General features: G+C 40.5%; 3 protein-coding genes across 3 annotated transcripts; 2 read left to right on the top strand and 1 right to left on the bottom strand.

Moving 5' to 3' along the window:
- Nucleotides 1-85: 85 nt before the first annotated feature.
- On the top strand, nucleotides 86-1,927 carry LOC9656993 (fructose-1,6-bisphosphatase, cytosolic). The gene is made up of 12 exons (XM_024685802.1): nucleotides 86-394; nucleotides 458-505; nucleotides 567-641; nucleotides 699-760; nucleotides 813-879; nucleotides 928-1,041; nucleotides 1,091-1,177; nucleotides 1,260-1,330; nucleotides 1,380-1,445; nucleotides 1,505-1,591; nucleotides 1,647-1,722; nucleotides 1,773-1,927. Exons 1-12 carry the CDS (start codon nucleotides 236-238, stop codon nucleotides 1,878-1,880), a joined length of 1,020 nt encoding a protein of 339 aa, XP_024541570.1. The 5' UTR covers nucleotides 86-235; the 3' UTR covers nucleotides 1,881-1,927.
- LOC9657332 (40S ribosomal protein S5) lies at nucleotides 1,860-2,863 on the bottom strand. The gene is made up of 5 exons (XM_002980772.2): nucleotides 2,730-2,863; nucleotides 2,549-2,667; nucleotides 2,335-2,478; nucleotides 2,067-2,270; nucleotides 1,860-1,995 (listed from the first exon to the last, which is right to left on the bottom strand). The coding sequence occupies exons 1-5, from the start codon at nucleotides 2,814-2,816 to the stop codon at nucleotides 1,941-1,943; spliced, it is 609 nt and encodes a 202-aa protein (XP_002980818.1). The 5' UTR covers nucleotides 2,817-2,863; the 3' UTR covers nucleotides 1,860-1,940.
- Nucleotides 2,864-2,914: 51 nt separating this feature from the next.
- LOC9656992 lies at nucleotides 2,915-5,538 on the top strand. Its single transcript, XM_024685801.1, has 4 exons — nucleotides 2,915-3,585; nucleotides 3,656-4,683; nucleotides 4,751-5,302; nucleotides 5,377-5,538. The coding sequence occupies exons 2-4, from the start codon at nucleotides 3,673-3,675 to the stop codon at nucleotides 5,470-5,472; spliced, it is 1,659 nt and encodes a 552-aa protein (XP_024541569.1). The 5' UTR covers nucleotides 2,915-3,585; nucleotides 3,656-3,672; the 3' UTR covers nucleotides 5,473-5,538.
- Nucleotides 5,539-17,156: the final 11,618 nt, after the last annotated feature.

Raw genomic sequence — 17,156 nt, 5'->3', positions numbered from 1 at the left:
GCCTTGTGACCAAGCTTTTGTTTCGCTCCAATATTTCTGGAGAGAAAACGCAGATAAGAGCTTTGTTTCACACTTGGCAACCACGAGACGCCACGTGGATGGTATATCCGGGCGGCAAAATAGGTGTGTGATGCTTGTTTGACGAGCGAGGTTCGTGTAGTTTTTTCTTTTTTTTTTCCTCTCTTGGTTTTGGGATTGGACATTTTTGGGTTTTTCTGGATTGGAGTTTGGAGGCATGGATCATCAAGCTGATGCCCAGCGCACCGATCTCATGACAATCACTCGGTTCGTGCTCAACGAGCAGAGCAAGCATCCCGAGGCTCGCGGCGATCTCACCATTTTGCTCAGTCACATTGTTCTCGGATGTAAGTTCGTGTGCTCGGCAGTGAACAAGGTGGGCGAACAGATTTCTTCCTAGCGATTGCAATCTGGGAATCTTTTTCCTTTTTTGTTTCAGGCTGGATTGGCCAAGTTGATTGGCCTTGCAGGAGAAACCAATGTCCAGGTGAGTTGGAATTGGAAACTTCGATTCGATTGCAAGGTTTTCCGTACATTTTCCTGTACAGGGTGAAGAACAGAAGAAGCTGGATGTGTTGTCAAACGATGTTTTCGTCAAGGCGCTTAGCAGCAGTGGAAGAACTGTGAGTAAAAATCCATGCTTGCCTACTTTCTAAGGATTTGCTCTTTGTTTTGCTTAGAATGTTCTTGTGTCCGAGGAGCTGGAGGAGGCGATCTTTGTGGAGGCATCTCACCGTGGCAAGTAAGTAAACTATAACTCAAACGTCGCTAATTCTTTTCTCGACTGATCTTAGATACTGTGTGGTCTTTGATCCTCTGGATGGCTCGTCTAACATCGACTGTGGTGTTTCGATTGGAACTGTAAGCCCTTTCCACTAGATTGATCGTCAAAACCAGGTTTTGCTGCAGATTTTTGGGATTTTTCTACTGGATCATGACAACGCAGGCAGCAACGATGATGTTCTCAAGCCTGGCAGTGAAATGGTCGCGGCTGGGTATTGCATGTACGGTAGCTCATGCACGGTAAGAACTTCACAAACTTACAAAGTTTAATGCTTTGTTCTTCTCTTAGCTCGTGTTTTCTACTGGATCGGGCGTGAATGGGTTTACTCTAGATCCATCCCTGGGAGAATTTATATTGACACATCCTGACATTAAGGTAAGTTCGTAAAAGATGATTCCTTTCATTATTACAATGGATGATTGTGAGATGCCCAAGATTGATGATTTTTTCTTTGCAGATACCAAAGAAGGGAAAAATTTATTCCGTGAATGAGGGCAATGCAAAGAACTGGGACGAGCCCACTAGATTGTAAGTTTAGTGTTTTCTTTTTAAAAAGTAAGATTTTGATTTATGACAGATATGTGGAGAATGCAAAGTTCCCCAAAGATGACTCGTCACCAAAGTCGCTCAGATACATTGGCAGGCAAGATTACTCTAAATTTTATATCGAATTCTCAGTTTTTAAGAATATTTGATCTTTAGTATGGTAGCTGATGTCCATCGCACACTTTTGTACGGTGGAATTTTCATGTACCCAGCTGACAAAAAGAGCCCCTTTGGAAAATTACGGTGAGAAAGAACGCTTCCCCGGAATTTTTTTTTTAACTCACTCTTTTTTTACCAGAGTTCTCTATGAGGTGTTTCCAATGTCCTATCTCGTTGAGCAAGCCGGGGGTCAGGCTTTCACAGGGAAAGAGCGGGTAAAATTTAGCTTTTTAACTCCCGTTTGTTCTAAAATCTATGTTCCTAGGCACTCGATCTAGTCCCCAAACACCTCCACGAGAGGTCTCCAATTTTCTTGGGGAGCTACGACGACGTAGAGGAGATAAAAAAGCTGTACAGTGCAACCATCGCTTAAACTATTGATTCAATCTCAAGCGAAGTGAAAACAATAAACCTGTGGTGGAAAAAATTCTCTTCAACGATTTGCCTTGGCAACACGTTCGATCTCGTCCTTCTTTTTGATCGCATAGCTGATGCAAACAAGCACAGAAGGGGCTCTTAGTTTCTTTCAAAGCATGAGCTAGAACAATGTAGGAAGTACCTGTTGGACGATCCCTTTGCAGCATTCATCAGCTCGTCAGCAAGGCACTCGGCGATGGTCTTGATGTTACGGAAAGCACTCTCGCGAGCTCCAGTGGTGAGCAAGTAAATCGCCTGATTGACACGCCTCAAAGGGGAGATATCCACAGCCTGACGCCTGATAACACCAGCGGAACCAATACGGGTAGCATCTTCGCGAGGACCACTGCAAAGAGAAAGAGAGAAAATCCAAAACTGTCCTGGAATCCTGCTCACTTGAACCTCTATACCTGTTGATGATAGCATCGACAATAATTTGGATCGGGTTGGCGTCCGTGAGCAAGTGAATGATCTCCATTGCATGCTTCACAATGCGACCAGCCATCAGCTTTTTTCCGTTGTTCCTTCCGTGCATCATCAAAGAGTTTGTAAGCCTGGAAAGGAACACAAAAAAGGAATTTTCACAAGAGCTCGACAGCGAAAAAGGAGATTTTGATCGCACACCTCTCGACAATTGGACACTGCGCCTTCCTGAATCTTTTCTTGGAGTAGCGCCCAGCGGTGTGTGGAACATACGTAGCACGCTTAGCCGAAATGTAGTCTTCGAGCGAAATATCGTGCACCTGGAATGGAAACGAAATCCCGCTCTCGGGATCAATCGATCAATCGATCGGCGCGCGCGTACCTCGATCTCCTCGTACGTCCAGGCATTGAAGAGCTTCACATCGGCGAGGCCAGCCGGCTTGGGCTTCTCGACTACCGGCGCCGCCATGTTGTCCCGCTAAACCCTACAAAACCCAAGAACCCTAAAATTCCTTCGAGCGGTCCTGTGTTCGATTCCAAGGCCCAGCAGGAAAAAAGAAATACAATTTTTTTTTCCTTCGTTTTTCCCGTTACGCTGTGTTCTTCGTGGTCTATGGCGGCATTCTTGTCCAAGCGCGTTGGCTGCGTTAAGGAGGCATTGGCGATCCTCGGGAAAGCCATCGCGACCTCCTGCATTGCTCGCCGGAAGCGCGGCCATCGCTTTCACGGAAATTCCATTAAGCATCTTTCGAGCGAGCTTAGGTTAAGACCGCGGCACTGTAGCAGCGCTAGAGATCCTCAATTCTAGGGAGATTCCATCGCCGGATGCAAGAGGCGTGCTCCAGTGCTAGGGACGATTTCTTTTTCTTCTCTCTCTCTCACTCTCTCTCTTTTTTTGGTCGCCTGCTTGCACGACGCAAGAGGGTCAGATCTAGATTCGTGCGCTCATTGCCGCTGGGACGCTGATATTCCCGCGGCCTTTCACTTTCGCGCGAGTGCTCCTCCCTTTCTTCCCTTTCTTTCGATCCAGATTCCAGGTGTGGAGAGAGGGGCTAAAAATTGGGAGCTAAGGGTGGATCAGGGAGAGCGATGATCGTCGTTTTGCGCGGCTCTCTCGGATTGCTTTGTCAGCGGGAGAAAACGTCAAAGACACGGCTTTGGAACTTGTGAGAGCCGGCCATCGTCAAATTTGACCCAGGAGCGCGACTGGGCGTCGCGAGATCTCTCGGCTCTGTGAGGTAAGCTTTTTCTTTCTCAGAGGAGGCCTAGCAGCAAAAATGATACTCAGTCTTTGGGGAATTCCTCCAGGGTCTCAAGGAAGAAGGATGTTCTTCTCCAAGAAGAAGCACCGGAGCAGCATGAAGCCCGTGCTCTACGACGACGAGGAGTGTATCAGAGTCGTCAAAGGTACTAGCAACAGGATAGAGCAGCTCACAGGTGTTGGGAGCTTGCGGCTGGCAATCGTTCTATCGGCTATGGTGTTCATGTTCATGTACTTCATGTTCGTGTTCGGGGGCCCCGGGTGTGGAGTTCTCTACTCGTGCAAGCACAGCGACGATGAGGCTTTCAGGCAGGCCGAGGAGCTCAACCGGGCCATCGAAGCCCAAGACGACTTAGAGCGGGACATGGTGAGATACTTGGACGACGATCTTCCGCCCATGCAGGAAGAACAGCAGCCTTTCCACAGCAGTATAGCGCCCTCGCACGAGCCGGAGAAAGGGTCCTCTCCGGCTCCCGGGTACGAGACGGGGCTGGCCAACATAGTTTTCGGGATCGCGGCGTCGGCCAAGCTGTGGGAGAAGAGGCAGGAGTACGTGAAGCTGTGGTGGCGGCCGGGGGAAATGCGGGGGTTTGTGTGGCTGGACAAGGCGGTGAGCAGCTGGTCCAAGGCGCTGCCGCCGATGAGGATCTCCGAAGACACGGCCAAGTTCAACTACACCAACAAGAAAGGCGGGCGGTCGGGGATCAGAATCTCTCGCGTCGTGTCCGAGACGTTCCGGCAGAACCTCACGGACGTGCACTGGTTCGTGATGGGAGACGACGACACGATGTTTGTTCCTGAGAACTTGGTGAGGATCTTGTCCAAGTACGACCACCGCAAGTTCTACTACATTGGCTCCCATTCCGAGAGCCACACTCAGAACATTCATTTCTCGTACAACATGGCTTACGGAGGTGGTGGCTTCGCGATAAGTTATCCTCTCGCCAAGGCTCTCGCGAAGGTCCAGGACCGATGCATTATGAAGTACCCCTACCTTTACGGCAGCGACGATCGAATCCAGGCTTGTCTCTCCGAGCTCGGAGTTCCTCTCACCAAAGAACCGGGATTTCACCAGGTATGTGTTTGAAGTTCTTGCTTCTTTCTTTCAAGTTTCTTAGGTTTTGTCTCTCTTCTCCTGGCAGTTCGACATATATGGGGATGCGTTTGGACTCCTCGCAGCACATCCAGTGACTCCGCTCGTCTCGATCCACCACCTCGACCTGATCGACCCCGTGTTCCCAAACACTACGCAGATTGAAGCGCTCAGGCACTTCAAGAGCTCGATGAGAGTGGACCCAGGGGGTGTGCTCCAGCAGTCGATTTGCTACGACAAGTACAAGAGATGGTCCATCTCGGTGTCGTGGGGATATGCTGTCCAGGTCTACAGAGGGATACTTCCTCCACGGTTGCTGGAGCTGCCAATGCGGACCTTCTTGAGCTGGTATAGAAGGATGGACGACATTGGCTTTCCTTTCAACACCCGGCCATTCTTGAAGAGTCCGTGCGAGCAGCCAACTATCTTTTACATGAAAGAAGTTGGCTATGGCGACGAAGCCGGGGAGACGATTAGCAGCTATAGTCGAGACCGTCGGCAGCGAGGAGGAGGAGAGTGCAAGTCGACGCTCCAGCACTCTCCAGGCTCTCTGGAGGAGATTATAGTGACGAAAGAACAGGCCGACGATTCTTGGCACTTGGTAAGTGCTGTTTCGTTTATTTTTCTACCATTTCTCCTTTGTAGTGTTGCTAACCTGTTTTGTTGTGAATGCAGGCCCCGAGAAGGCAATGCTGTAGAGTCGTGAAATCCACCAAGAAGATGATTGAAGTTAGCGTTGGAAACTGTGAAAGCGGGGAGACCATCATTTGATTGTGAACGAAATTTTTGATCAGCGATGTACATAGAAAAACTATAACAAAATTATTTTGTGAGGAACAAAATCTTGGCCGGCAGCATAACTTAAAATCTTGTCTTTTTCTCATTTGTATATTAGACATTGCCCAGCAAATGCTCTATGAGTACAAAAATCAATAATATATACAAATCTCTCTCTCTCTCTCTCTCTCTCTCTCTCTCTCCACAATATTAATATTATACAGCATAGAATATATATTTAGAATATTAATATATTCTCAATTTGGAATTATTGATTTGGAACACTAAGATTTTACAAAATTTAATACTTAACCCAGAAAACGTAGAATAAAAATTGCTAAGAATACTTTTTTACAGTTATTAGAATATGAATATATTTCAGACCAAAAAATTAAATCAAGAATTACTAAAAATTAATTTTATTTATTAGATATTATATGTAAATCATATTTTTTACTTGGGATACAAACAAATTTAGAATTAAAAAACTAATTTATTACTACCCAGACTCAAACAAAAGTAAAGAAGGACTACTAGGAAGCATTATTTAATTATTATGTGTTTACGTGGAATATGAATAAATATATAGCTAATATTTTAATAACATTAATATATTACTCAGACCTAAACAAAGTCTAACATAGAAATAAAAAATTGTTAGAAATAAATAAAAATAAATTAGTTTAATATATATTTAATATAAATATTAGCAAAGAATTACTTTGCCATGTGCTTTACTTAGAATATAGAACAATAAAATCTTAAGAACACTAATACTACTACCCAGACCTAGGTAAAACTAAAAAAATAATTGTTATTAATATATATTAGATATAAACTAAATTTAAAACTTGATATTCCATAGTACTAATAAACCATGTTTGTAGTTAGTCAAAAGATTTATAAAGGTGTTTAATTTGCCAGACTTTGACTGTCAATCTCATGTTTAAAATGTAAGTCTCGTGTCTAGAGAGAGGCAATCTATATGGAATTGTTGTAATTACCAGATCAATACATTAGTATAGACAAAGAATTACGTTATCAATTGGTGAGGGGTGACTCTATCTATCAATTAAACATATACATAAAGAAGAAAATGTATGATAAGGTAATTGGCATCTTAATTATATTAAGTGATTGGGGCAAGTTTAAGTGAAAATGAATTTTAATCATAGGAAATGATATTCTTTGCCCAATGGTTTTGCATCTACTGCACAATCACCACCAAACTCAACAGCCATGCTCTACAAAACCCTAAGAGCTCTTGTTCTCATGCCCATACAATCCCTTATATTAGGAGTTTTCCAAGAGCCAAAAAAATTAATAAGCAATGCAGGAGGATCATAGACCCATAGCAAGCAACATTTTTTGTTGCCTGCTGTCCATGGCTTGTGCCCTAGCAATTCTTTGCCCCAACACCCTGTCTCCCAGATCTATGCCCATAAATTCAAATGGTAAACACTCACCAGAGAACTGAGTGCTAGTAGCAGACTGAATCAATCAATTTCCCACGACACTTAGGCTGTTGGATAGCCATGGCACTCCACTTGGTGCTTCACTGCTCCAGAGTGCTGGCCATAGCATTCCACTACTAGTCCAGCCCTAGGGAAAGAAGTGAGAACTTTTGCAAAAAGGATCTTGGGTGGCTGCTAACACCACAAACATCCTCATGCTTGAGCAGGACGGTGTTGGTTAGTGGCTGCCTCCTCTTTCGCTTCTCTATAGACCCTAGAGCTCCTAGGCCTACAAGCTCTTGGGCCTCCATCTTTGGTGCTGGGCAATGTGCTTCCCTTGAAAACTTCGTGGCTGAGAGGAGCTGTGGTAAAAGGAGAGTTTTATCCCTCCTAGGTCACACAAAGAAACAAGTATCACTCACACCTTCTGCCCACAGCCCGAGCTGTACTCCACACCTAAACTTCGAAAAGATTTTTTGAAACCTGCATCCAATTGTGCTAATTGGCCAGATCTAACGGCCTAAAAAGTTCAACAACTTCTCCTTGGCCAAGAAGGAGTCAATGTATAGGAGGAAGAAGGATTCACACTCTAAGGATCTTATGGAGATAGCTTCTAGATAGATCTTTAAGAGGAGTACTATATTGAAGTGGTTCTCAATTGGAAAGAGGACATGTTTGACAGCTAAAGTAGAGTTAGACTTGTTGGAAGTGAAACTGAAGTTTGGTGGAGAGTCTTGCAAGAGACTTTAAGGTTGCAATCTAGCATCAAGTTGATATAATGGATTCCAAATACAACTATATGGCATATAGACAATATATTGTACAAACAAAAAATGAAAGCACATTATGGAATAGAAAATGAAAGTGCACAGTACTTTAATCAGCCTTGAATGCAATAACCTTTGGCGAGCTTTGATTGGCACTAGTGGAGAATACAAAGTGGCTTGTTGGTGGCTTCTTTGTCTCTAAAAGTTTGATTGCACCGAACATTTGAGTAGAAGTGAACATCAAGTCTATATAAGTGTCCTCCATGCAAACATCTTGGGGGTGACCACTATTTGGATAGAATTTGCCGTGGACCCACAAAGTTTGGAAAAATGTTCATTTGTTCTTGCAATGGTGGCACCAACTAATATCTCATATTTGTTTTTCGATTCTAAGCTTTTTGCAAACATGGCAACTGCAACAAATAGAGATTTCTTGAGGGTTTTCAAGGATGAAGTGGCCATGCACCTATTAATAAAACATGCATTATGAGCCACGAAAAAAGATTATGAAAGATATATATTGAAATTCTTTCCATATATGAATGAGACAAAGTGTAGTTACTTCTATATATGGTCCCAAGGCATATTGTTAAGAATTTTTAAGACAATAGTGGAGAGTGCAATGTTGAATATATTTTTATCCTTAGCTGGAGATTATAGAAAATATGATTTGGCATCTCCCCAGCAAACCATGGCAATTTGAGCTTATGATAGACATGGTCCATATTGACTTACTTTTGAAGTTCACAAAAAAAATCTAGTCAGAATATTATAAATACTTTATAAATGAACATGATGTTTGTAGTGTTATGCATTTGATCCACACCAACGATTGCCATAGCAACCATTGCAAAAGTATAAGCAGAAGCATCACTTGCAAACTAACTTAGTGGAACAATGTCTGATGGCGTGACAAAGTCAAAGCACTAAAAGAGCCTTCTCTAGCCATGCTCGAACATGTGTGGCTGTAGAAATATTGGTTGAAAGATGATAGAGCTGTAAATGATATTTCAAATTCTTAGCTCTAACCCTGTAGTGTTGAATACATAGTAAGTTAAATGGCTTGAAAAGATGGCTATCTTCATCAACATTGTTGGCTACCATCGAAGCTGTCATAATGTGCATGCTATAGTTGTCAGTGAAATCAATATTAAGGAACCTCAATGTCGATGCTATACTTGTTGAGTGGACCTCATGTTGGAAATCATAATTGCTATACCAAGAATATACATATATAAGAAGTGGCTCACCACCCGAATGAAATACTTATGAAATAATTGCTAAGTATTTGGTTTATATATATTTATAAACCATGATTTACAAAACCATAAGTATAAAAGAAAAATTACACTTGTAGTAATATTCAATAAATTGATAAGAGACTTTATAAATATATAAGTATTATAATTGATTAAAAAACCTACTTTCATTAAATTATCCACTTTACAACTGTTTGTAGAAAGCATTTGAATTTATAATAAATCCTTTCTTAACAAATAAATTTTTCTTTTGGTATAATTATAGACAATTTTTATTATTAAAAGAATTTGTTGCCCACCAAACTTTATTTGGATATTTTGCTTCATAAGATACTAAATTACAATCATTTTGTAAAGTAAGAGATGTTAGTTTTAAACAATTTGAGCAATATTTCTTATTAGACCATACTATTTTTCTATATTTATTATATAAAACTATATGACCATTAGTTTTAACTTTCAATACACATAAATCATAATATTCATCAATATTATCTGATCTCCATATTAATATAGTTCTAGAATATAGAGTAATTTTGCAATTACTCTCAACTAATAATATATTTTTTCGATTTGGAGAAATTATAAATTGACCTGTATAAAGGCTGTCATGTTTTGATCCAGCATTTAAAGTTGTCAATGTAATATCACAATTCTCATTAAAATTATAATGAATATTTAGTTTATGAAATAAAGATTGGCCATAGTATTTTCTTTGGGTTAAATTAGACCCAGGTGACCAAAATAAAACATTATAACCAATTTGATATTTTCTTGATGTAAAAGTGCATTCATCAGAACATGCTTGAAGCATATCATCCCTAAATGAATCAAATAAATATTCAAATCCGTATCTTAATGTTCTAGGTTGAACTTTAGCTTTTGATATTTCTCCTGTTGAACATGTAGGAGGATTACCATCCATACGCTTAAATTGTACAATTATTATTGCTCTACCAATATTAACTTCTATTGTATTTTCATAATTTGCTTTATATCCTTCATGATGTTTTGATAAATTTATACTAGTTATAAGTTCTTCAAATCCATCACTAATAATCATTCCTATTTCATTTTTGTTTAATGTATTATTTTTTCCCCATTCACTATTTGAATTTTTTGGTGAATGCATTGTATACATATAAATCTTTAAGAAATTTAGAAGTATAAATAGATTAAATAAAATAAGTTTATTCATAATTTTAAATATAATTATTAATTTCCTATGATATTAGAAATTAGGAGATCTTGGATTAGGATCTTTCAAAGTGTCACTTAAAAATAAAAAAAATAATATTATTGTTATATTTGCCATTGACAAATGTTAATTTATCATCTTTAAAATATTAATATCTAATTTACAACTATTCTTAGAGTTTATTTAATTTAAAACTTATACTGTTGTTATATTTATATAGTTAAATAATTGTTCTAACTTCTTAAATGTGCCAATCTAAATTACCTCTTTCAATAAATTAAAAGAAGAATTTTTTCTTGTATATTTTACTTCTTAATACATATGAATATATAAGTATTTTTATAAATTTAAATTTTCTAAATTGTAATTACAAAATGATTTAATATATATATGTATATGTATATATATATACATACACACACAAACACATAATATATATGTGTTTGTGTGTGTGTGTGTGATGTCTAAGTGTATAACTATGATGCCATATACTAATATTAGTGTAGTGGGATTTGAGTAGCTATCAGATTGATTTCAATCTAGACCAATATGCACATTTCTTGTATTGTCTTTCTATATTCCATGCACTCACATTTATGAAAATGAAGGGCACCTTTTGATTGTCCCTAAGGAGTGTTTAGATTTAAGAGTTTTGTATAAATCTAGCTTTTGCATTGTTTAAGTCTCCCTTTCTTTCTAAATTTTTCCATTGCTTTTCTTTTGCTCTTTCCTTTTTAATCATCTTCATAGCAAAGTAACAATCTCCTACTCCATTGACTCTAGAGTAACAATTAGAGCAATTGCTCAATGCTATGTGATTGTAGTTAAGCAAACAAACTCAATTGATGGTGGCATTTATGGTGTGTGGTACAACTCCTCCTACTCTTGCAACCAATCCTCATATTCGGCTGGAGTTCTTCTGTGGGAATTTTGGGGATGATGTGTACCATTGGTTCAATCACTTTACAGTGATTGCCATATATCATTCTTGGGATGATGCTTAGTATTTGCATGAATTTCCAATGTGTCTTTAAGGGACAACACTGCAGTGGTACAATGGTTTAAGCACAACCATTCGTGAGGATTAGAGTATTCTCCCAGACGTTTTCAAATACATCTTTAGATATGTTAATGATTGTGATGATGCCTTCTAACAATTGCATTGTCTTCGTCAAGGGCCATCTAAATCAATAATGTAGTTTGGTGTTCATTTCCAAAGCTTCTGCTTCATGTGGAGCTAAACATGTTAGAGCGGATCAAGTTGGGAATGTTGTGGCTAGCACTTTGTTAAGATCTTATAGTAGTTATGTATGCACTTATTTCAGCCACCCTTGATGGCTTTCGCTTTGCACAACATTATAAGACATCACCTCTTCCACTTCTCACTACACATCCTTTAGCTCCACTCCTTGTAAGAGATGGTCTTATTCTAATTGAAGTTGATGTTGTTGCTACCTAAATTCAAGGACAAGGGTGAGGATGTGGTCATGGCCGTGATGTTCGTTATTGGGCATGTGATGAAGTTGGTCACACTTATCAACATTGTTGGTGTTTTTTGGATTTGCAACCTCTATTTCCTAGGTGGAGACCTTGGTGTCAACAATGTTCTGTTGGTGCTTCTACAGTGGAAGGTCTAGACACTAAGATGCATCTGGAAAATAAGAAGTTGCATGAATAGTGAAGGGACCTTGTGCAAATAAATTAGTGACCCCTCCATCTTGTTTTTGGGATTATCATCAAAGGGTTCACTCGATACTAGTTCATCCAATGTTTACCTTCCAAGCTCATTTTTATAACAAAAGGTCTCCTATTATTTTCTCTATATCAATTAATATAAATTTGAGTTTATCTTTTATTGTTTAATTTATTGCCACACCTTGCTATTTGCATTTGCATTGTGTAGCAAAGCCATTTTCATTCTTTATGGCAACAGCCATACGCACGCATGTCTGTAGGATGAGGCAGACATGGTTGTGCATATAGGTAGTCTCAAGTTTGACTTGTAGTCATTATAAGTGGTGCCAAGTCAAAATTTTGACCACATCCTTGGTATATATTGGTTGCAGTACAATTATGCTAAATGTGACTTTGAGGTTTCTCCCCCTTATCTCATCTTTTCTAATATTTTTTCCATTTTTCTCACTTTTGTACCACTTCATTCCTTTGTTTCTACCTCTACTTCCATTATTTTTGTCTCCCCCTAAATTTATGTCTTATTCCTCTTTTTCCTTTTCTGATCCCTCTAATGGTCTTTATGTTGTAGAGGTTGACTGACTCATAAAGGAGTATGCTGATTTCTTTGAATTTAACGTATCATTTGGGATCAAGATTGCAACACGTCATTCTATTCTAACTGGGGATGCTTGTCCAATCAAGGTTTTTATTTATTGTCAATCACCCAAAAAAATAAAGATTTTACATGCCAATGTTAAGGAGATGTTGGAAAAGGGAGTTATTCAGAAGTTGTGGAGTTCTTGGGTGTGTGAACCTCATCTTGTGATGAAGATTGATGAGAGTATTTATTTCTACATGGACTACCATTTATTAAATGTGGTGATGATCCCAGATGTATACCCTCTTCCTCACACTGTTAATCTCTTGGATCCTTTGGGAGAAGTTGTTGGTTCACTAAGTTAGATCTTGCTTTTGGGTACTAGCAAGTACTGATAGTCGAAGAAGGTATTCCTAAAATTGCTTTTTATACACCATTTGGTTTGTACAAATTCTTGGTGATACCATTTGGTTTGAACAATGCTTTAACAACTTTCCAATGGATGATGGATGAAGTTCTTTATGATATATTGGAGGTGACTGCTGACTTCATTGATGATGTTTTAATCCACTCAAAGGGGACTTGGGAGGAACACATTTGTGATGTTCATAAGGTGTTGGATCGGCTGTCGTGAATGTGACTTCGGGTATCAAAAGTTACCTGTTGGCTATCCTTTCGGATATTCTTTCCTTACTGCCATGATGACAAGAGGTTGGTATTGTTAGTCCTTTTTTCAGTCTCCACCTTAGCTAGTTGAGAAACTAGTCTTTGCATGTGCACTTGACTAGATGAGTATAAAGATGGAATTCCTAAATGCTATTAGTGAAGCATACTTGACTTAGTTAGAGAAACTCATTCATTGACTTGCACTTGTTAGTGTTAAGAACCCTCGCGATATTGAGCTTGGTCGTTCAATATCCGCAAGATGATAGCTTACTATGTTTGCCAAACACCATCGCTATCATGCCTTTTGTGTTAGTACCATTCGGTCCTAATTGCTATTTATAGAAAATATCTAGATTTGCTTATTTGACATATCTATAAAATGTAAAGATTGTTTTGAATACAATGGTATTCGTCCCATGTCCAAATTCGCAATCTAAAGACATTCTATATTTAGTAAGTTTCAAGCTTGTCCCAGAGACTAACTCCTGGTATTAAGGGAGGCTTGGGGTGAAAACCCAAAGCATGTGTTCCTCAAAAGGGGGAGGAGGGGGTTCCAAATGTATAGTAAAGATAGTGGGTAGGTTGGGCATGGCCGACTAACTTGAGGCATAGTCTAGCTCCCACTTGTGTGCCTATCCTTGTTTTGCATACAGCTCCTAAATTCCATACTATGCTAGCTAGTGGAGTACTTATATCCTTGTGTTAGGCCACTGGTATGCTGAGATAACACCAAACTCTGTTTAACTCTGTTTTGCGTGTGGGATGTTAGATGCTCTAAGATTGTTCCAAGTCACTTTGCGCTTTTGTCCCTTCGTTCTTTGGGCTATACACTCAGGAGTCATTTTGTGCTTCAGTGCCAATGCTCTTTGGTTCCATGCTTAGGAGTTTGGCACTGTTCTTTCGTTCAGTGGCCCATGGCCTTGAAACTTGGGTTCCACTCTGCTATCCTTTGACCATGTGGCATGTGGCATATGGCATATGACATGTGACACATGGAGGGTTTATGTTCCACTTTGTGGTTATTCTATGGTAAATCACTATAGGATAAAGGGTAAAAGCCATGTGTGTTACATTTGGTGTTAGAGGAAATGGCATGAGTTTAATTCCTATTGATTAGTAAAAATATAATATACCCTTGAGCAAGGTATATTCCTACCCCTAAATTTGAAAATCGTATGTATTGAGCATCCATGCTTATGTCCTTCCTCTTGTGGAGCATCCCAGACAAAGGTATCCACCGTAGGACTGTGGTACAGGTGAATGACTAGTTGTTTCACATGGAATAATTAGTTTATATAATAGAAGGATTGGTAGATTAAGTGCGGAAATGGAGGTGTTGGTTCCCTTTGGCTTAGTAGAGGTTGTTAGTCAATAGTCAATAAAGATATTGACATCTCTAAAAGGGGGGTAAGTGTAACACATGTGATCATGGGATGAGATTTGGATATACCATCACCATGGATCCTTGAAACCTTGGGGGATAAATAGGGATAAAATAGCCATTAAAGGCTTTTTCATCAAATAATTGCCCCTTTGTCGCGAATGTGACTTCAGGTATCGAAAGTTACCTGTCGACCAGTCCTTACGGACACTCTTACCTTACTGCCACGATGGCAGGAGGTCGGTATTGCTGGACCCTTTATCAGTCCCTCTTGTGCTAGTGGAGTTAACTGGGCATTTCGAGTGTACTTAGACCGGACGAGCATAAGGACGGAATTCTTACGTGTTATTAGCTAAGCATACTTAGCCCGGTAAGGAGTTCCCGTCTCGTTATGTCTTGCACTGGCTAGTGACAAGAACCCTCGCGTATTGAGATTGGTCCCTCAATATCGCCGGATGATAGCTTACCGTGTCTGCCAAACACCCTCGCTATCATGCCCTTTGTGTTAGTCTCATTTCGGTCCCAAATACTATTTATGGAAAGTGTCCAGATTTGCTCATTTGGCATATCTACAGAATGTAGAGATCGTCCTGAACACAATGGTGTTCGTCCCGTGTCCAAATTCGCAATCTAGGGACATTCCATATTTAGTAAGTTTCGAGCTTGTCCCAGAGACTAACTTCTGATACTAAGGGAGGCTTGGGGTGAAAGCCCAAAGCGTGTGTTCCTCAAGGGGGGGGGGGCTGTGGGGGGTTCCAAATGTATAGTAGGGATAGTGGGTAGGTCGGGCATGGCCGACCAACCTGAGGCATAGTCTAGCTCCCGCTTGCGTGCCTGTCCTTGTTCTGCGTCCGGCTTGGGTCTAAGCCCAAGTTCCATTCCATGTTAGTTGGTGGAGTACCCATATCCTCACGTTAGGCCACCGGTATGCCGAAATAGCGCCAGACTCCGTTTGGCTCTGTTTTGTGTGCTGGTCCTGGCATTGGGATGCTGGTTGCTCCAGGACTGTTCCAAGTCGCTCCGGGATCCCCTTCGCTCCTTGGGCTTTATGCTCGGGAGTTGCTCCGTGGTTTGGTTCCGTCACTCCTTGGCTCCATGCTTGGGAGTTTGGCACCGTTCCTTCGTTCAGCGGCCCAAGGCCCTGAACTTCGGGTTCCTATGGACACGTGGCATGGACATGTGGCATGTGACACGTGGCATCTGTCACGTGGCACAAAGTGGGTTTAGGTTCCGCTTCGTGGTGTTATCCTATGGTAAATCACCATAGGATAAAGGGTCAAAACCACGTGCGCTACATTTGGTATCAGAGGATGAGTCTCAGCGAGTACTATACAATGAGATTGGGCAACTAGTCTCGTTGCATACGCAGAGATGAAAACGATGATCCGAGTGGGTACACGTTTGGTGCAAAGGGTTCACATTTGTTCCTTGGGTATGGTTTTGGTTACCTTTTGTACCTAACAATGTGAGCTTGGTCTTGGGCTCACAAAAGGGATTGAGTTGTTCCGGTTACACGAGTTTACGCTTGGGCTCGTGAGTGAGGCACATTAGCAACTTAAGGTTACACTTTGAGTTGGCAGGATTAATGTTAGCCTATCAGTGGTTCCATAAGTTGTTCCATGTACCATGGGTGAAAGCAAACCTCCTTAGGTTTGCTATGAGTGGTAAATAGGTTGGTCCATAGCTGTTTAGCACGACACTAGTAGATCCTTCCTAGGCATGATTACAAGTGAATCAACCAAGACTGTAGGGATTACTCTATTGGTTCAAGTAATCATTGTCGTGCTCTCTCATAAACTTTTCTTGGATTGGACTGAAGGCAGTGCGAAAGCAAGCTTGAGGTTTGGTCAAAGATGAGACCGAAAAGAGAGTCGTCGGGGACGGAGGATCAAACACGTAAATCATCTTTTCTTCTTGGAGAGATGATTTGCAACGAGGTGTTAACTCATTGCTTGTGTTCACATTATGCAATCAAGAGTCCCTATTTTGATGCATGTTGGAGATGATGGTCTTACAAGTGGTGAGTCATGGGATGGATAGCGGTGAAGCGCTATACCATTTTGTCTAGACTTGCTATTTGAAGACTTGGGTTGCAATGCTCAATTCTTTTCTGGGGAACCTTGCTATTGCTCCTTGAGTAGCTTGGTGTTGGATTAGTTTTGAGTTTGGTCTGAAAAAGAGTGGCATGAGCTTGTCTGTGTTGTGAACAAAAGTTAGTGGTGTTGGGTGTTGTAAATCTCTATCGGTAGAGTGTGGCATTTATGTTGCATTCTGTCAAGTTGAGTTGGCACTTGATATTCATGTAAACCTTTGAAGTAATGACATTGGCATTGTTCGTGGTGTTGCTCAATTGATGATCAAGTTATTGTGATTTCTATATCATATCCATGTGATAATGAGCAATGTGTTTACGAAGTTGCTGGTTAAATGATGATCAACCCCAAAGTGGTTGATGGTGAAGCTAGTCTACTTGCATGAAGTAGCATTGTAGTAGCTTTGACTAGATTCTCGATGGTGGTCCATTATGCTAAAGCTTAAGCTGGTTCCTTGTTTCCTTGAGTTTGCCCACTAAAGTGTTGGAAAAGGGTTGTAGCATTCAGTGGCTATAGCTCATTAGTTGATCCGTTAACACTTGGAGTAGATTGTTAGATGGAGAAGATGTGTGGTTGGGGCATTGACAT

Source organism: Selaginella moellendorffii, unplaced genomic scaffold (genome assembly GCF_000143415.4).
Source record: "Selaginella moellendorffii unplaced genomic scaffold, v1.0 SELMOscaffold_46, whole genome shotgun sequence".
In the NCBI taxonomy this organism is placed as follows: domain Eukaryota; kingdom Viridiplantae; phylum Streptophyta; class Lycopodiopsida; order Selaginellales; family Selaginellaceae; genus Selaginella; species Selaginella moellendorffii.
Note: the sequence above shows the minus strand (reverse complement) of the source record. Positions and strands in the feature narration are given on the sequence as shown.